The following is a 21,457-nucleotide window of genomic DNA, read 5'->3' as shown; positions in this document are numbered from 1 at the left end:
CTAATGGACGATGTTTCATACAAAACATAGGCCGGCGTATTTTTGCGTTGCGATGCGGCCCGGCCCGATCCGCCTAGTGAATTCTTTTATAGTTTATCTGTGGTGCTCTTGTTGTCATAAACTTGTCATAAACATATGATTGAAAAAAAAATCCTCTTCCTCAAAACTCTGTTTTCCTTGTATTAAAACAGAATTATATGTTAGTGCTCTATCAATTAACATCCTTTAATTTATTTACGTGAATTTTGCTACTTACGCCTTAGCAGCTGTTATAATTCATAAAAAGTGTTCATAGATATCTAACATAACATTTACGTGATTTTAAAAATTATTAAATTAGTGCAGCTGAACTTTGTGTTCTCAGGGATTTACAACTATCGCAAACTATAATTGTTATCTACATAATTAACATGATTAAGAATTTGTAATTTTTGATAGATCCATAAAGATTTGAGATAGCTTATTGAGTTTGTGATAATTAATTACAGGTAAATTGTTGACACATAAGTCATAATTAATTATTAAGTGAGAATAATTATATTATATCATTAATAAATTTGGTATTGTTCTTGGTAATTTATCTTATTTTGAAAAATTACAGTGTAATCATGAGTGAGCGACCACAGCCATTGAAAGCCATTAATAAGTTCTTTGATGGTAAAGAACCATGGCAAATAGTGACTCTAACTGCATCTTCAGTATTAGCTCTCGTCTGGGCACACAGTCTCTATAATGGAAAAGAAAGTGAGTATATTTATTTTTCATATCACTATTAGAAAAAACTTCATGAGTCTATTCCTTATACTATTGCCTAAATGTTAGTGATAATTACAGGTATGGAATAAAGTACTTAATATAAAGTTTTCCTTTTCTAGTCATAATTTTAAAACATTCGTATGTACTATACAAATTGCGAAATAATCGGGATTTTTATTGTATGGAGGACAAAAAGTCCATAGTAACACTCAATATTTCTTCTAACGAATTTTGAAATAAGAAATTTGTGTCAGTACAACTGTACTTGTTTATTGTTTCACATGTGTAATGATAATAGACACTATTAGCTGAAAAAAACTGTAACCTTGAAAGTGATATTACTAATTATTCTTTAACAACTGTTTGAACACTCCATATCGCACTACTTGTACATTCAAATTACATTCATCTTTTTCAAAATATTAGTTACTAGCTGTATCCTGTGGTTTTACCCGCATCGCTCCACTCTAAATGGTATCAGCGTAATGAGCCTATTGCGTTTCTCAATAAATGGTCTATCGGTGACATAATTTTTCAAATTTAATCCATGGTTCCTGTGATCAGTGCATTCAAGCCAACAAACAAACTTATTATAGCTAATATGCTATATTGTAAAATATTTATGATACACTAACCACCCTTTGCCACCTGGGCCTGGGTTGACCTGGGATATAATATAAATGAAATAAAATATAGCCTATGTCACTCAAAAATAATCTAGCATTCAACAAATTAAATATAGAAATATTATTATCAATGTTTAATACTTTTTTTACTAAGAATTGCAAATTAAAATTTTTTAAGGTTGAAATGTAAAATGTGTTCATCTGTTGTAATTCAATAACAAGTAGTATGATTATGATGTAATACTTAATTTTTCTGATATGATAATATGATAAAATTAGAGTTTTGTTTACAACTCTTACTATTTAGGCATTCCTACTTAAAATAAAGATACGAAATTTCGGAAATGTCGCGGATTTTGTGAACCATACTTAAACGGATAGGCAGTTAACCTTTTTCGAAAGGCTTGCAAGGTCTACTAAAGTAAAATAAAAACAAATATTTATGAAAAGTTTGGTAAGTTTTGTGTTATTGAATAAGTTTATTTACGAGATTTTGCGAGTGCTTTTCGAAAAGTCGAGTCCCGAAATTGGAGCTGAATTCTTAACTTTATTTTTATTTCCTTATTTTTCAATTATACTCTAAACTGATGAAATAGTTGCGTATTTTTCTTAGAGCACTAATGGAATGCGTCATCATATTGAGTCAATTCTAAAGCTGCAAAGTCATTCTGATCATTTCTTCTCGTCGAGTTTATTATCATGTTTTCCTCAATGAATTTTTTGGAGCGGTGTCGTAATTTATTTTGTTCATAGTTATCCTCATTCACCTTTAGTCCATTGAATAAAAAGTTCTAGAGTGCGTGAGTTAGTAACGTAAGATGTTTCTTCGGAAACATGTCAAGAGTCCCTAGGTAATAAACATACTAAAACCCCGGGCCACTAGGAGGAGCCCCGGAGTGGGGGGAGGGGGGAAATGGGTCCATTTTTTCATTTTTCGCTTAAATCTCAAAAACGGTACATGTTAGAGAAAAACTTTCAAGGAAAAGTTGAAAGGCCATAAAATTATCTACAAGTTGTACCTGAATCATTTTTTCCTATATCCTACCGTTTCTGAGTTATACGCAGTAAAACATGATTTTGGCTCAAACAATTTCCACATCAATCGATCAAAAAATATTTCTTTCTTCCAAAAAACTCAAATGTGCAACTTGTGACCGGTACTGATAGATTGCTCTTAATTAGGTCTATAATTGGTAAAATAAACACATTCCTCCATGGAAGCCTTTAGGAGGAATCGATTGTCAAAATATTATATTATGGTAGTTTGAGTTACTGAACTTGATCTTTTTATTTTTTTCTTCCAAAAAACTCAAAAGTGCAACTTGTGACCGGTACAGATAGATTGCTCATAATTAGGTCTATCATTGATAAAAATACCAGATTCCACCACGGAGGCGTTTACGGGGAATTGAATTTTATTAGGGTAGTTACGATACTTGAACTTTTTATTTTTTTTCTCCAAAAAAACTCAAAAGTGCAACTTGTGACCGATACTGATAGATTGCTCTTAATTAGGTCTATAATTGGTAAAATAAACACATTCCTCCATGGAAGCCTTTAGGAGGAATCGATTGTCAAAATACTATATTAGGGTAGTTTGAGTTACTGAACTTGATCTTTTTATTTTTTTCTTCCAAAAAACTCAAATGTGCAACTTGTGACCGGTACTGATAGATTGCTCTTAATTAGGTATATAATTGGTAAAATAAACACATTCCTCCATGGAAGCCTTTAGGAGGAATCGATTGTCAAAATACTATATTAGGGTAGTTTGAGTTACTGAACTTGATCTTTTTATTTTTTTCTTCCAAAAAACTCAAAAGTGCAACTTGTGACCGGTACAGATAGATTGCTCATAATAAGGTCTATCATTGATAAAAATACTAGATTCCACCACGGAGGCGTTTACGGGGAATTGAATTTTATTAGGGTAGATACGATACTTGAACTTTTTATTTTTTTTCTTCCAAAAAAACTCAAAAGTGCAACTTGTGACCGGTACCCATAGAGTGCTCATAATTAGGTCTATCATTAATAAAAAAACCAGATTCCACCATGGAGGCGTTTAGGAGGTATTGAATTTTATTAGGGTAGTTACGATACATGAACTTTTTAACTAACTACCCTAATAAAATTCAATTCCCCGTAAACGCCTCCATGGTGGAATCTGGTATTTTTATCAATGATAGACTAAATTATGAGCAATCTATCTGTACCAGTCACAAGTTGCACTTTTGAGCTTTTTGGAAGAAAAAAAATAAAAAGTTCATGTATCGTAACTACCGTGATAAAATTAAATTCCCCGTAAACGCCTCCGTGGTGGAATCTGGTATTTTTAGCAATGATAGACCTAATTATGAGCAATCTATCTGTACCGGTCACAGGTTGCACTTTTGAGTTTTTTGGAAGAAAAAAATAAAAAGATCAAGTTCAGTAACTCAAACTGCCCTAATATAATATTTTGACAATCGATTCCTCCTTAAGGCTTCCATGGAGGAATGTGTTTATTTTACCAATTATAGTCCTAATTAAGAGCAATCTATCAGTACCGGTCACAAGTTGCACATTTGAGTTTTTTGGAAGAAAGAAATATTTTTTGATCGATTGATGTGGAAATTGTTTGAGCCAAAATCATGTTTTACTGCGTATAACTCAGAAACGGTAGGATATAGGAAAAAATGATTTAGGTACAACTTGTAGATAATTTTATGGCCTTTCAACTTTTCCTTGAAAGTTTTTCTCTAACATGTACCGTTTTTGAGATTTAAGCGAAAAATGAAAAAATGGACCCATTTCCCCCCTCCCCCCACTCCGGGGCTCCTCCTAGTGGCCCGGGGTTTTAGTATGTTTATTACCTAGGGACTCTTGACATGTTTCCGAAGAAACATCTTACGTTACTAACTCACGCACTCTAGACCCCCCTTGGAGGGACTCATTCGATGGACTACTTGTGAATTTTTGATAGAAAAAAATGAGGTCGAGTGTGATTCAGATGCGCATCGATTCCGTATTAATTGGATTGATGAATAAATTAGTCTTTACAATTGGGAAATTCCTGTCCCCATTTTGTTTTGTGTTGTACCCAGCGCTATCGGAAAAAAGGGACTCGGTCTTGATCTGGTGGTTGTTGGATCTGGTGGATGTTTTGTACAACAGCTAATAAAGTAAAACTCCAAATCCAGACCACTATGTTCCGTGGAATGCACGTGTGAAACCCTTCTACATTTGGTCCTTATGCATTGATAGAGGTGCGGAACGCCGAATACTAACGCTACCGAAAGTTTACCATTTTTTTTTAAGTGGGGAAATCTTGCAGAGATACCCACGGCCTCCGGGGAATGGGGCGAGAGTTATGTCGGATTCCTACCGACCAAAACCCCACTGTGTTCCGTCAAGCCTTAGAAGCTCTTATTAGAATTCATCAGCGGCAGCCCGTCGCCGGGCCCACCGAAAGTTTACCCTAGAAACATTCTATTGTTAAAATGGTTAACCTAACACTATTTTTATTCTTATTGAATAGGAATGTCATTCAAGGGAAACGGGTTAGTTAAGCCTGTTAATGATTAAAAAATTCCTAATGACGCTATTCTGTGTAATGTTACTTGTTAGGGCAAATCCTATTTGGACTTCTGGTTTTATGAATAGCAAATGGTAATTAGGTATATTTAATTTAAACACATGTTATTGTTTAAAACCTACTTACCTATTAGTAAGCGCACTGCGCAACTCATAAGAAAGTATTGTTTATGTATTCAAAGGTTAATATAGGCTAAATATAACGAAAACCCAAGAAATAAAATTGTTGTTATTTCTAATCATCTATTGTTATGTCTAATCTTTCCGGTAAGTAATGTTTTGTTTTGCTCTTTTAATTTTCAGCTCCCACCACAAGACTAAGAAAAGAGTTCTTCCGATGGCTTCGTCAAGTGCCAATAGTAAGAAGGAAAATCGAAGAAAAAATGTCGGAAATACAGAAGGATTTCAAAAAAGATGTTGCGAAGCGTTTGGCGGGTGTTCCTATAAATAGACACCTACCAGAGAATGGCCTGCCTTCTGAAAGGGTTGCTGAAGAGATTAGGGATCATTTGAGTTTGGGTTGGTGATTTTAAAGTTTAGATGATACCATAAAACTGCATCGTTATCCTAATTATTTTAATCGGGCAATGCAATTTACATGACACGCACTTGTGTCTAGGTATAACATATAAAATAAGGTCATCAATAATAAATAAATATTTACGTGTTTAATCCATTAGGCATTCATTTAAAACGCAAAGGACGCACGAACTCTTAATTGAATGGTTAGTCCAAATAACTTAAATAATGATCAATGTGGCTAAAGTTTTCACTTCAATAAATAATTTTTCGATTCGAACCACTAGGTAGGTGACATTAGCACCTTTAAATACTTCAAATTTATAATATAGATTACAAGCTGTCCCGGCAGACGTTGTTCTGCCCTATTGCCCCTTTTACGTTTTTCTCTCTATAAGCAACCTCGTCTTTGTGCTCAAAAAAGAACCCGAATTATTCCATTCGTCGAGTTTTACGCCTAGTAACACATTTGGCGATTTATATTTTATTTCTATTTGTATATATTTGTATTATAGATAACTAAATGGCTTATTATGATTAGGCACATACGACTGGAAGGGCGGCAACGTATCGGGCGCGGTGTATCACACGAACGAGGACATCTGCCGCGTGGCGTGCGACGCGTACGCTCTCACTGCGTATACGAACCCGTTGCATGCGGATGTGTTCCCGGGCGTTAATAAAATGGAGGCGGAGATTGTTCGCATGGCGGCTAATCTGTTTCATGGGGACGACGAGTGCTGTGGCACGGTAAGTATGAGTGATTGAGATAAACTACGGTACTTGAGGTGTGGGCTTCGTATGTGCTCACCGCGTACATGGACGGGTGCGAACAAGATACAATTTTCGTAACATTTATTAATGACTAGCGGTCCGCCCCGGCTTCGCCCGTGGTACATATTTACGTTTTCTCTACATAAAAACCATCCTCGTACTTCAAGAAATATAATAGAAAATAATTATCGAAATCGGTTCAGCCGTTCACACGTGATGCCATGACAACGCGAAACGGGTGCAGACCCGCCGCCTTTTTATAGCTCCCGCCGCGAAGCGCGTCGAACGCGGCAACTGATACACAAAAATAATCCTTATGGCTGCATGATTCTGTATTCACGCGCGATGACTTATAGCGTATTTCATGTATAACTTTGGTGTTTCTACACCGATTTACATGATTCTTTTACTATAACCTGCCCAGGAGTATGAAGAATAATTGTGCCAAATTTGGTTAAAATCCGTCGTGTAGTTTTGTTTCTATAACGAATATACAGACAGACAGACAGACAGACAGACAGACAGACAGACAAAAATTTTACTGATTGCATTTTTGGCGTCAGTAGCGATCCCTTATCACCCCTTCATAGTTTTTTTTTAAATATATTTCATGTACAGAATTGGCCTCTCTACAGATTTATTATAAGTATAGATTAATATCTGATGCCTTTATGTACATATTATCGCTCTCATATGAACGGAGATGATTTCACTATAAAGAATTTTAATGCAAGTTATCTCTAAGATTATTTAAAATGAAAGAATCAAACTGTTGTCTTGTCCATCAAGGAATCAATAAAATTTTCACGTATAACATATTTCCTGTTCTAGGTTACTACAGGTGGAACAGAATCCATAATAATGGCCTGCAAAGCGTTCCGCGATTTGGCATACAACAATGGTATATCAAATCCACAAATGGTATTACCCACGACCGCACACACTGCGTTCGATAAAGCTGCCCAGTATTTGGGAATAGGAGTCGTCACAGTGCCAGTAAATGCTGAGACGCTGACCGTTGATGTGAACGCTGTGAAAAAGGCTATTGGGAGAAGGACTTGTATGGTAAGTATACTTAATGTTATTATTGAAATTGGTATATAAAATTATTATACAATATACAGGTTTATTGTTGATATATGGATTACAGAGCAATGAGATAGACGCTAACTAAATAGTTTTGAAGAAATGTATATTTTTAGTAAATAAATTATTAACGTAAAATTCCTTTCGAAATATTATGATTTAGCAATCTGCATTTTAAATAAATGCACAATATTTATATTGTATGATGTGGTGCATGAAGGACAAAATAATTTCGTGATAATTTTTTTTATATGAAATTGAGTTTATAAAATATTTTTGAGTATGTAAGGTTTTTTTTCTGTCATGTTTCTCCTGTATATAATTTATTTCATGTCCAGTAGTAATGCAGTAATTTATAAATGCTTCTTATAAAAATAAATGGTAGGGTCAACCGGGGCAAATGCAACTATGGGGCTATGGCAACTAGTTATCATAACTAATTTATTAGAGTTGTTGTAATAAATCGCCACCTATGATTCAATAACTCAACGACTAATAAATCTTACAAGTAATAGATGGTGCCCCTACGATGAAAACTATTTGATTGGTAGGCCATTGTGTCAAACCGCTATTTTGAAGTTGGTGTGCGTAAAAACAGGTGTCGAGTTTTGCAGACAAAAAAATTGTTTAGGAGTGATTTTTTGCAGGTGTTTTTGATTGGACACGATTATCACAAGCCGTTAAGCTTATTTCATTTATATTTTTAGTGCGTTAGTTGACTCTATTTTGTGTTATTGATGCAGTTACAATTGCCTCATGAAAATTTCACTGTGGGGTTATTGCAACTGTGAGGTTAGTTACAATAGCCCCTTATATTTTTGTATGAAACTAAAAACACTAGTGATGTGACAGTGTCGATATTTTTATTATGTATCCTTCTTGGTAGTCAAAATATACTTTCTTTATGATTAATTAAAGAAGAACCATCGATTATTTCTTCGATATTATACCCAGAGACGGGTTCATAAGTAAAATTCAAATTAGATAAAGCGTGGTTAAAGAATATAAGTAACTATAATACGTAAGTAACTATAATAAAACGATAGGTAGGATAGTTCTGTGATTGTTCAAGTAATTTTTAGTAAACGGTTGATTAACTAATAAACGTATTTTGTTTGGTTTACGTTTTTAACAATATTTAACACAAAGAATATTATTTGTTCTGACCAAAAACTAAAATTGACTCAGTAGGTAGTAACCTGTTATTTTTTTTTGTTGCGATTTAAAGTGGTAAATCAAAGTAGGTACATGAGTTTTTCCTCTAAATAATGCGGCGCCATCTACGATCGCAACGTTATTGTATAGATAACGTTATTGTATATATATATAGAATAATAAAAATATATCGATGAATAAGTTTTTTGCATTCCCCACACTAATTCTCTAACAAATAGTTGCATTTGCCCCACAATCAGAAAAATAAGATTTTTCCTGAAAACTCGTCCTTGCAACACGGTAATCCAGTTCAAAATCCTATGAATAACATGAAATCTCATAAATATATTCTATATTCGTTGTTTTATATGAAATAGAAGAAGAGCTATGGCAGTTAGTTGCATTTACCCCCGACTAGGGGTTAATGTAACTTTTTCTACCAATTTTAGGAAATATTCTCACTACCAGTTATTTATAAGACTACTGTATTGCTTGATTGGTTGAAAAGAATCTTGAATAAATACAAACATCACTAAATGGGTCAAATAAATGACCAAATATAAAAGGAGATAACTGCAACCGATCAAACTTGAAACTTGTTATTTTTTAGTTGCATTTGCCCCGGTTGACCCTATATATTTTATTTTTTAATATTATCGTATTAAAGTATTCATAATATTATAGTCAGTCGACAGTCATAGAGAGCATGACGTCCCTATTACCTAAATAAATTCTTCCGATGACGATACGAACACTTTTATGATACCTTATGTGCTCGCGCTACTGAGCATAATATTACCAAACTCAAATTTCTTAAGCCTTATATCCACTTGAGCATGCTCAGGCGAATGAGCGGCTCATTTGGCCGAGCCGCTCTAGTGGAGACGCCTGAGCATGCTCAGGCCGCGCGTGCTCAGGCGTCTCCACTTGAGCGGCTCGGCCAAATGAGCCGCTCATTCGCCTGAGCATGCTCAAGTGGATATAAGGCTTTAATGAGAATAAATAATCTTCAAACTCATATCCAGGTTAAAACAATGAATCTTCCAGATCGTAGGCTCCGCGCCGAACTTCCCTTACGGCACGATGGACGACATACAAGCGTTATCCGACATCGCGCTGGAGTACGGCGTGCCGCTGCACGTGGACGCGTGTCTTGGCGGGTTCGTGGCGGCCTTCATGCCGGCGGCCGGGTTCCCCGTGCCCGTGTTCGACTTCCGCCTGCCCGGGGTGGCTAGCATGTCCGCTGATACACATAAGGTGGGTCTATAACACCCTCACCAGGTAATAAGATAACCTAACTTCATATAAACACTATCCGACATCGCGCTGGAGTAAGGTCTATTAAGTTGTTGTAAAATATTAATTACTAGTGGTCCGCCCCGGCTTCGCCCGTGGTACATATTTCGCAATAAAAGGTAGCCTATGTCCTTTCTCGGGTATCAAAATATCTCCATACCAAATTTCATGCGAATTGGTTCAGTAGTTTAGGCGTGATTGAGTAACAGACAGACAGACAGAGTTACTTTCGCATTTATAATATTAGCATGGATTAATTAATTCAGTTGGAATTTGACGATACATAAATAATATGCAAGCAGGTTGTTGTATGCCGGCATAGTTTGTATTTTTTAAATAGGAAATGCCATAAAGTAGCTTCTTGCAAGCGAATGCCGGCCGTTATCGCGGCTCGTTTCGCTCGCTCGGTTCGTGCGGCGGTTCATAAACAACCTAACAAGAATATAACTATTAATTTAAATATTTTTAATACCTAGTGTTTATACCTAGTGTTTGTACCAATATTATTTTATTTCAGTACGGATTCGCGCCAAAAGGCACATCGGTAGTGTTGTATCGCCGACCAGAGTATCGTCACTGCCAGTACACTGTGACTACGGACTGGCCCGGCGGTGTTTATGGCTCTCCTACTGTTAATGGTTAGTAAATTTTGAAAGAATGAGTTAAAGAAGAAAGAGAGAGAGTGAGAGATATATCCAATGTAGTTTACTAATGAAATGATTTATAATTTCTTGTGATTACGTAGCGTACATAAAGTATGCGCCTCAGTAGAGTACATAGATAGTACATAGATGTACATTGATTCGACCTAAACCACAAACAAAATATGTCCATGAGTAAAAAAATGTCACTTGTTATTGATATAAATAATAAAAGTGACATTTTTTTTAATTATATTGCTCTATAGCATTGTTCACCGTGCTTATGAGTGGTGTATATGCCTGTGCCAGTAATAGTTATTAAAGTAATAATAATTTACTATGTTTCTGTGTAGATTTATGTTCCAGTAATTAGTATTACTGTAATAATTATAATTTTGCAGGTAGTCGAGCTGGCGGTTTAATAGCGGCGTGCTGGGCGACCATGATGTACATCGGCCGCGAGCGGTACGTGCGCATGACGGCAGACATCTTGGCAACCACCACTTATATTGAGGCTGAGTAAGTGCATAAGTAATACATAATCTTATAGAATAAATCCTCCTTATACTACTAAGTTTGTCAAAATGTTTGGATTTTAGAGTAACAAGTTCTTCATGTAAAATTGAAAATTGAAATTCGGCGCAGAGATAGATTTCCGCCGTGTAGAAAGATCGAGAAAATCTTCTTTGTACTGTAGAACACAACATTAACCCCTTAAAATATTGTTTTTTTATTTTTTTTTTATTAATAAATTTACCAAAAAGTGACTAAACAAAAAATCTCTGAGATATACTTCATATAAAAATATTATTCATTTAACAGATTACGCAAAGTGAAAGGCATCTACATATTCGGCAAACCGGCGACCACCGTGATTGCGTTTGGTTCTAAGGAGTTCGACATTTTCACAATGGCCGAACTTTTGCACAAGAAAGGGTGGAGTTTGAATGCACTGCAATTTCCTTCTGGGTATGTACTTCTTAATATTACAGATAAAAATATTTTTTGGGTATGTTACACAAAAATATAAGCAACAGATTTAATTTGTCAATCTTGTGATTGTTGTAATTACCTGGCTTAGATCACTGCATGGTGATAGGCCGCCAATTGTGCTACATAAAGTATAATATAATAAATAACTTAGATTCAAACATAGATTGCTTTAGTTGCGCGTCCTCCTAACTTGCCTACATTAGCTTTAAATTAAATGATAGAAGTATGTTTTTGTATCTATAGTGTTTTTTTCATACTTAAAATAAAGAAAATGTTTGTGAAAATACGTAATTTATTAAAATGTAAAATTAAAGATGTCTATGTTAGATTATATTACATATATTATTATATCATATTACAATGCTCTTGCATAGACATTCCAGGCGGCTCACTGTGTGGGTTGCTCCTAAGTGACAAGGCTGGACTAGTTATAAGTTTTAATTTTAATGATTAATTTGTATGCCAGCACAATAAAGTGCAATTAAATATAATGTGGCTATATATTCGTTTATGAATGTATCCCAGTATCCACATCTGCGTGACACACGCGCACACAGCTGCGGGCGTGGCGGAGCGGTTCGTGTGTGACGTCACGGAGGCGGCCGCGGAGTGTCGCCGCAATGGGGCAGCGCCGGTTGGCGGGAAGGTGAGAGACAACGATATTTTTATAAATTTACTAGCGGTCCGCCCCGGCTTCGCCCGTGGTACATGTTTACGTTTTCTCTCCATAAGAACCATCCTCGTACTTCAAGGAATATAATAGAAAAAGAATTATCGAAATCGGCTCAGCCGTTCTCGAGTTATGCGCTTACCAACACATTTTGCGATTCATTTTTATATTATAGATAAAGAATATATAAAATTCGATTACGAGGCGGGACTCGAACCCGCATCCTTTCACGCCAATCCGGGGCGGACGCCTGACCATCATATTTATAAAGCATTTGAATGCCATAAAACCAATAATATCAAATTCAAGGATATTTTTATCGTTTTTTTTTGGTTCTTTAGTATTTTTTGACAGTTGGCTTCTTGCTGGCTAGATATAATCTTAATACTATTATAAAGGCGAAAGTTTGTAAGTATAGATGTATGGATGTTTGTTACTCTTTCACGTAAAAACTACTAAACCGATTACAATAAAAACGCGGGCGAAGCCGCGGGCGGAAATCTAGTGTCGTATATAGTGGCTTTTATTTAGTCGAGCTGTTATTAAAACAAACTAAAAAAATAAAAGTTAAATGTTTTCTCTTCATTATGTTAGTTTGGATTACTTATAAAATTGTCGTCCCAACTATTATCTATATTATAATAATTATTATCTTTTACCCATATCGGTTAATTAGATTTTAACTACAATAATAATTATGCTTCCAAAATATCATCGATTGAATAAATTATGTTTTTTACAGATGGCAATCTATGGCGTAGCGCAAAGCATTTCCGACCGAAGCCTCGTGTCCGACATAACAAAGCATTTCATAGATTCCATGTACTATTTGCCAAAACCCGAAGATTTAGAGAAATAAATGTTTTTATAATATAGAGTACTAGTGTACATTATTTACGCATAATATATTGCTTTAATTTGTAAAAATATTGAGAAATAATTGCACGCCTCATAAGCGAAGCGTTGAGGTGGGTACTACTGTCACTTCGCGCAAAACATCTGATTTTTCAAACTTAAAATGTCTTTATGTATCATACATTGCACTTGTAAGATAATACATACACACACATATTAAGAAAAAACACTATTTTTAACATTCATGATATTTTTGATGTCATTTTTGTTATTTAAACTAGTTAAAAAACAGTTTAAAAAAGTTCTGTCTTGGACGTCCGTGTGTCTGTATGTGCGGAGGATTTTCTTGTTAACACGATAGCGACCGAAATACTTTACTAATCGAGTCTTTTTTTTTCTCTTACGCTTGAGTATGCTCAGGAAAATATTAAATAAACAAAAATAATAATTAATAAATAATTATTAAAAAAAAATTATGAGGCGTGCACTTTTGGATTTTCCAAATTATTTTTATTCTATAAGTATTTTGATATGGAACAAAGAATTATGTTTGTACGATTGTATTCAATAGTCTATTTTATGAAATACATAGTATTTTTTATTTGTTTATAACGGGAAGATTAAGATTTTTGTTGTAAACATTTCATTACATTTTCCTTAACTTTTATATGTATAATAACATAATAACATATAAAAGTATAATAACACGTAATAAATGTATGAATATTTTTATTTTTCTATGAAGTTGGTAGTTTCTTGGTATAAAATTTTATACATAATATTATTTGAACAACGCGGGTTCGTTAAGATTTTCCTAGAAAGCTTTGTAATGGAACTCTGTAAATTTTTATTGTGATTAAAAATGTTTGTTGTTACAAATTTTATTATAATTTTAAGGAAAGTTTGTAAAGATATTTATGATACATTCCTAGGTGAAGACGTTCGATTTAATAGTTTATTATTTATCGTAATAAATATATTGGAAAAATTCAATGTTTCATTTTATATGTTACTTGATGAATACAACACCTCACATGATAAAAAAGACAACGTCCCTCCCAAACAGAGTAGCTTTATGTAGTAAATAAAGTATTTTTTATTATAGAATCAATAGATACTTACCCCCTACAAACATAAACATATAAATTTACAAATTACTGTGTATTTTATTAGTTTGTTTCTGCTTTTCTTAAGAATTTTCAAAGTCAATGATATACAATACTAGACCGGGAGATATTGACACAAAATTTCGAGTCATTTGTAACATGGATGGCGGTTCTACAGGGGTCTTAGTACGCAATGACAAAAAGAAAAATGATGGTGTGAACGCTGGTACCGGCGGCTTAGTCGCGTAGGCGTTAGTCGAACTCGCCGGAAAAATAGCGAAAGTCAAACGATTTGTAACACAAAAATTTTAGAATTTACCGATAGCCCATAAAAAAGAAGTAGGCGGTAGTGTCATGCCCATAGAAATCTAAATAACAAGACACATAGAAGTGCTGTAATGTCATAATTCGTATGAAAACCGCTGTCGCCAAAATCAACACATTCAAACCGAAAGCTAAACAGTACACACAAGTAAACTATGCCTTTTATTGGACAGCTTGATTTTAGTGAAAACTAACTTATATATTAAATTAAGCTTTTGAATATGTATCCTAACGCACGAATTTACGGTTTATTTTAGAATAACATCCCTAAGTATATGAGACTTTTTGGTCCAATACGAACAAACGTGATAATAAGAATGGTCGACTGTGTCATTCATTGTTATTTCGATTACTATGGTGACACTCGTAATACTTGTAAATATTCTATAATTTTAAGGAAAAACGGCATTATTTCTAAAAAAAAATATTTTCCGATGAAATATTATTCCTTTATAAGTATAATTACAACTTGTGGAAGAATATCCGCAATGGGAATTGCTGAAACACACCATGTATACACTCATACGTCTCCAGAGCAACTGAACAGTGACGAATGCACTGGTGATGTGCAAATCACCTGAGTGGCGACAAGGTCACGCACGCTTACGACTTCTAGTGTCTTGTTATTTAGATTTCTATGGTCATGCCATACTTTTCTGGTGTGATAATGTGTGTGTGCCATACTTTTCTGGTGGTGGTGGTTGATAAAATGTGACCATTATTATAATTGCCATACTTCTAGTAGGGGGAAAAAAGTGCTGTCATACTTGAAACATTTATTTATTATTAATTTATATAAGTGAAGATTTCCAACACCTAGATCTTTGAAATTTTGTATTTATATTCTTTGATCCTCAAGCTTACAGGAAAAATAAGTGCCATACTGTTACAAATCTGTTGACTATCGCTATTTTCCGACGAGTTCGACTAACGCCCACGCGACTAAGCCGCCGGTACCAGCGTTCACACTATCATTTTTCTTTTTGTCATTGCGTACTAAGAACCCTGTAGAACCGCCATCCTGTTACAAATGACTCGAAATTTTGTGTCAATATCTCCCGGTCTATACATAGATAAAGTCTTAGACAAAAAATGATAACTTAACTATGTCATTATTAATTAAGGGAATAAATTAAAACTGTTTTTTTTTTGTAAAAATTTTATTAAGGCTCAAATCTACTTTCTTCTTTCAACACACTCGCAACAGCAAGGCATGTAGAAATGTTCCACAAATGCTTCACGTTTCGACCTCGATAATGCTATCATTTCTCTGAGTATGTATTTCTGAACGCAAATTCCCTCGGAGTCGTTGCTGAATAACGCCAACAAGGAACATCGACCATTTTCTGTATTGCTGAAAAAAACGAGGAGTTAAATCAGTAATAATTTAAGTTTTCGTAGGACTTAATTAACTACGTTTACGATGATTTTTTAATTTTATCATTTTTTTATTAAGAAATGTGTGATAATGATTATTTATTATAATACTGAAATGAAATTCAGACCCCAATTTTTTCAGACATCAAATTTTTTGCAGGTAAATGCAAAAACAAAAAAATCATTTGATTTCTGGCGAGAGTAGAGCACTATAGGTCGCGTCATGTAAAAAGAACGCTGACGGTTTTGCATCTACAGACGCTCCGATTTGGTTGGTGCCAACCATATCGGAACCGACAAGGCAACCATTCCAACATTGCTACAGATTGTCCGACGGTTGGACTTCCAGCTGTCAGTTGACCATAGAGTAATATGTCAGTTGACCATAGTACGAAGAGAATGGGCTAAATTCTACTATAGAAATAGAGAAAATTACAGTCATATGCGGCTCTTACAACTTATTTTTTAAGGTTTTTAATGTAGCCGCACTGTCAATTTTTTTTAATACTTCTAACATAATAAAATACGCTTGATTTCTGGCATCTCTATTTGCGTAATCTTTGTTACTTAAGTCCCACAAACAGGGAAAGTCTTTATATAGTTCCAGCAATTTTATTAATATGTCACGTTCGGTGACCGTAACTCCCTCGGCGTTCATGTTGACGTCCTACACCGGCGGCGTTGCGAATGTGAATGAGCCAATTACCTATATTAATCTATGGAATGAGCCGATTTGGTCGGAACAAAGCTTCCAGACGTTCCAATTTGGTTGGATCGGATAGGAAGTTGGTTTGGTCGGAATTGCTGGCGCATCCGACCACGTCAAACCAATATTAATAATAATTATGTCGGACCGACCGCTCTCCACACTTTCCGATTTGGTCGTGGTCGGATGGTTGGCACCAACCAAATCGGAGCGTCTGTAGATGCATTTAAGCTGCGCATTGGCGATTTATTGGTCTACTTGGTGTTATGAGGTGGTATAAGAATAACAAATATGTAGTTGCGAAGCCACGACTCGAGAGCCTACTTCAAAAATAAAATAAGCAGCAAATAACTTTCGTGCTAAACTCGATACATGCCAAAACACACCCCATCACTTTCATCCAGCGTTCTTTTTACATGATTCGCGTTATACCCGCTCCGCTTTGGTATAAATGGCGTGCAATAGTTACTCAAGTCAATAGGTACCTATAATATTATGACGGCTTTATCTATCAACAATTAATAACATAAACATTTATGTGAGAGAAATAAAACTCGGCAAAATTTATGTGCATTTAAATACGCATACATTTTTGCTAGATTTTTGTTGTAGTAGAGTTGTGCTTACTTACCCTCGCATCATCGATTTTTTATCATTTGGTCTGTGAACAGAAAGGATACGTTAAATTTATAACTTTTTCATGTATCAATTAAAATGTATGATGTGACCACCAGGATATTACTGAGAATGCATTTTCGTGACAGCGTAGCACAGTATTTTTTTTACCCTTCTTTTGCGACAGCCTAATTTTATTGAATGATCGTATGGATATATACATGACAAACTCAAGAGTAAAACTCCCATGAAGCTCACTATCATAGTTTTCGAAAAAATGCAATCTGAATAAAAAGTACCGGTTTTTTATATAATTCAATTTTTATTTTTTATTAATTTTTCTATCATTATAACACATTTTTTTGCATTGCGAGCGTCAAGGCTAGCCATAGGGCCAATTTTCGAACCATTCGGGGAAGAGCTGTAACTTCGCAATTTCGAGATAATCGCATAAATAACAAAATTTCATTTCTTTTTTTGTGACTGAACTCTTAAGAGTAAGCGGATTATTTTTACTTTAAAACATAGTTATATGTATGGACTACTTCCACAAAATATACCGATCGCGAAAAGAGCGGGACTCCGGAGATATTAATTTCTGAAGAAATACCGATTCCTTAACGATTTTTTTGTATAAAATCCTAAATCACACTTTATCAATATCTTTATTTCATACTTTCATATAAAGGTAAGTAGGTACCCCAATTACTATTTTTTATTTATTTATTTATTCTTTTTGTTTATAACTTTTTATTTTTTATTTTACGGTAAAAAGTAATATAGGTAAAGTTATACAATTCAATTTACTAACAATAATGTCTCATCAAATTTTCTATAGTATTCCGTCATCTGAGAAACGCAACTCTTTATGTAAGTTCAATTTATATTGTGGATTTTATAAAAAAAAATCGTTAAAATACCGGTATTTTTTCAGAAATTAATATCTCCGGAGTCCCGCTCTTTTCGCGATTGGTTTTTTTTGTGGAAGTACTCCATACATATAACTATGTTTTAAAGTAAAAATAATCCGCTTACTCTTAAGAGTTCAGTCACAAAAAAAGAAATGAAATTTTGTTATTTATGCGATTATCTCGAAATTGCGAAGTTACAGCTCTTCCCCGAATGGTTCGAAAATTGGCCCTATGGCTAGCCTTGACGCTCGCAATGCAAAAAAATGTGTTATAATGATAGAAAAATTAATAAAAAATAAAAATTGAATTATATAAAAAACCGGTACTTTTTATTCAGATTGCATTTTTTCGAAAACTATGATAGTGAGCTTCATGGGAGTTTTACTTTTGAGTTTGTCATGTATATATCCATACGATCATTCAATAAAATTAGGCTGTCGCAAAAGAAGGGTAAAAAAAATACTGTGCGTAGGTACCTGTAGACCTCTCACTCTTTCTTTACTTTCAATATAAATATGCAACAGAAAATGTAACCATGTCAATACAATGGGAACACACACTGTCCCCTTATTAATAAAAAAAAAACTAACCTGCATATTTCCACACGAAATCGTTGAACTGGTTCCTGCTTAGTGTTTAAGATATAAAACCACAAGCCACTTTTGCTTTTGGCAGCTTTCGGAACATAAAGCTAAAAGTTGTTAGTAAACATTATAATTACAACCACTTTAAATACCTACTTAAATTTCAAATGATCAAATTATATTTTGTGTAGAATAAATTTGATTGCTGAAGCGGGTATCATGGGTGGTATGCGTTGCCCCGGTATGCCAAAAATACGATGGTTCGAATTCCGCCTCGTGATCGAATTTTTTCTATTCTTAAAAATTGCTAATAATATCACTTTTACCTATTGAATTTGTAGTTTATAAATTAATATCTAATTGTTTTATACTGCTTGATCTGATTTATATATTTGAACGAAAAATTCGTATCTACATAACTAATCTAAAAAACTGTAAGTATGCTTAACCGTCTCTCCGAAAAATATGAGGCATCTTTGATTTACTTACTTTTTCCATAGAATCACACAGTTCTACTTCTAGAGGAGTGAATGAAAATCTGCTCTCGATTGAAAGCGTCGAAAGAGTGATATCATTACTGAATATAGTTTGGTTATGTCTGAGCTGAAACAAATTATATAAAGGAATTAAAAAACATAAACCTTTTATAACGGTAGGTATAAACGTATTTATAAATTTACTAGCTGTGCCCCGCGGTTTTACCCGCGTGGCTCCGCTTCTGTTGTTCTTAGCGTTATGATAATATATAGCCTATAGCCTTCCTCGATAAATGGGCTATCCAACAACGAAATAATTTTTCAAATCGGACCAGTAGTTCTTGAGATTAGCGCGTTCAAACCTACAAACAAACAAACTCTTCAGCTTTATAATATTAGTATAGATTAAAAAAATACACCGATTCGAGCTGGGGCAGAGCAATCAAATACTAAAAAATAAAAATAAATTAAAACAATGAAGTATAGTAATGATGACAAACCTCTTTTATTAGTTCATTTGCGATATCTTCTGGATAATCCGGAACCTCGGTACAAATGCCTAATGTTCTACATTCTGGTGAGAGTTTTGATTCATCTGTAAAATTAAATTAAGCTGATTCAAAACCGCTTTTATCGGCTTTTTTGTTATGACCTTATATTTTTTTAAAGTATGAAATACATACCGATAGGTATCCACGATCCATTCACAGAGACAAATAATATGAGGATGGTAAAATATTTTAGATATATCTGTAAATAAATTTAAGCGTGATTTGAAACGAAAAGTAGGTATTGATATAAGAAGCTAGAAGAAAAAGTCGTCACTGTAGAGACAAATTGCTACAGTAGAATTCCTAGATAATAGTTAAATATTTATTCATTAAACTCCTAATATAAATTATTCCTGTTAAGTATCTACATAACAAAGATCTCTTCGTGGAAAATTACTGACGTTTCTATAGATTTATTTCAGGACTGGACGCTACTTTAAACATAGAGTTAAGTGGACTATAATTATTTAACAAACAGTCAAACAAGAAAAAAATCACACACACACAAAAGGAACATAAAATATAATACCTACTCTCATAATATAAATGCTGTTATGGTTTGATCACAATTATTAATAGATTTCGATTTAACTTATAATGTACCTATTAATAAATAATTTATACATTTTAATATGTAGTTAAAATATCTAACACTATCCTAAAGTAGATATGCACATAACTTCAAGGAGAAAATACACTTAGCTCTTATCAAATTCAATAAATTCTAGTTACCTACAACTTCTAAAAAATCTACTTACAAAACGAGACAACTGCCCAGCCATGTTTTCCTCTCACAGTGAATACTTCAACTGAAATACTGAAATCATACCTATTTCATTTATAATGAAATTGGTATGCGTGCAAGTGTATAATTGAATTATCTTTACTTGCTCATAAGTCGTAAGTAACCTACAGCTATCGCTTTCAATAATGCATATTCCTGTAAGCTCAATTATACTGCGAATGATTTAATATGAATTGATTTTCAAATATTTTAATAGCTTTCCTGCTACATACTTAGATATTGGAGCATTGAAATACGATTTGATATAATCGTGTGATTAACATGTGTTAAAGCATAGAAAGAATCCTACGCTATTCCGCTTTTACGCAGTATGCGCATTTAATAATATTTTTTTAAGCATTGCACCACGATATGAATCATAGTTTTAGAACCTCTACAATTTGAAAAGCAGGTCAACGTGATTAAAATTGAAATAATATATTAATGATAAAATATTTGTAAATATTAAATAATTATGTAGAATCGAAGTCGAATGATTCTAATATGGTTTATGTGGGTATGTGTTCTTTGGATTAATATTTGTGGCAGTATCTCGTGGATTATACACATATTCTAGATCACCATAAAACGCATCAGACTAAAACACGAAAAATTTCTCTACAATAGAGACAGACTTTGGCCATTGGGATGCGATACATTTTTCTTTCAGCAATAAAGTAGGGCTAAATAAAGTAGGGGTAAGTAGTATAAGCGGATGTAAGATGCGATGGTATCATATTTTATCACTGGGAAATTATATGCAATGTTTATAATCGTAGAAATGTTATTATATTGAATGTATCTCTATTTAAATGACAAATTGTAACAGTTATTTACTTACTTATAATGAGGATAAAGGAAAATTAGTCAAGTGTGATACACAAACCACAATAATGGTTCTGATATTACATACGTAGAAATATATACAATATGTATATTATGTAGGTACTTGTAAATTAACTATGTGATGGCTAGATCTGTGTGACATTACACATAATTATTGGAACTTTAGTAAAATAATAAAATAAATAAACAGCTACAATTTCACTCAGTTTATTACATTAACATTTAAATGG

The 21,457-nt window shown here is 33.9% G+C and overlaps 2 protein-coding genes across 2 annotated transcripts; one reads left to right on the top strand and one right to left on the bottom strand.

Moving 5' to 3' along the window:
* Positions 1-117: 117 nt before the first annotated feature.
* Sply (Sphingosine-1-phosphate lyase) lies at positions 118-13,940 on the top strand. The gene is made up of 12 exons (XM_090106257.1): positions 118-488; positions 602-744; positions 5,262-5,477; positions 6,019-6,227; positions 7,083-7,316; positions 9,540-9,749; positions 10,306-10,426; positions 10,831-10,948; positions 11,252-11,398; positions 11,948-12,068; positions 12,835-13,034; positions 13,457-13,940. The coding sequence occupies exons 2-11, from the start codon at positions 609-611 to the stop codon at positions 12,949-12,951; spliced, it is 1,629 nt and encodes a 542-aa protein (XP_089962383.1). The 5' UTR covers positions 118-488; positions 602-608; the 3' UTR covers positions 12,952-13,034; positions 13,457-13,940.
* Positions 13,941-15,540: 1,600 nt separating this feature from the next.
* On the bottom strand, positions 15,541-20,414 carry LOC149905203 (uncharacterized). The gene is made up of 7 exons (XM_090106709.1): positions 20,356-20,414; positions 19,730-19,796; positions 19,547-19,641; positions 19,060-19,173; positions 18,577-18,677; positions 17,092-17,121; positions 15,541-15,731 (listed from the first exon to the last, which is right to left on the bottom strand). Exons 1-7 carry the CDS (start codon positions 20,377-20,379, stop codon positions 15,554-15,556), a joined length of 609 nt encoding a protein of 202 aa, XP_089962835.1. The 5' UTR covers positions 20,380-20,414; the 3' UTR covers positions 15,541-15,553.
* Between the last annotated feature and the right edge of the window lie 1,043 nt (positions 20,415-21,457).

This window comes from Colias eurytheme, chromosome 10, assembly GCF_061535395.1.
Source record: "Colias eurytheme isolate Ceu_HAF_F1 chromosome 10, ilColEury1 Martin Lab GWU primary, whole genome shotgun sequence".
NCBI classification, from domain to species: Eukaryota; Metazoa; Arthropoda; class Insecta; order Lepidoptera; family Pieridae; genus Colias; species Colias eurytheme.
The sequence above is the reverse complement of the archived record's forward strand: the minus strand, read 5'-3'. Positions and strand labels throughout refer to the sequence as shown.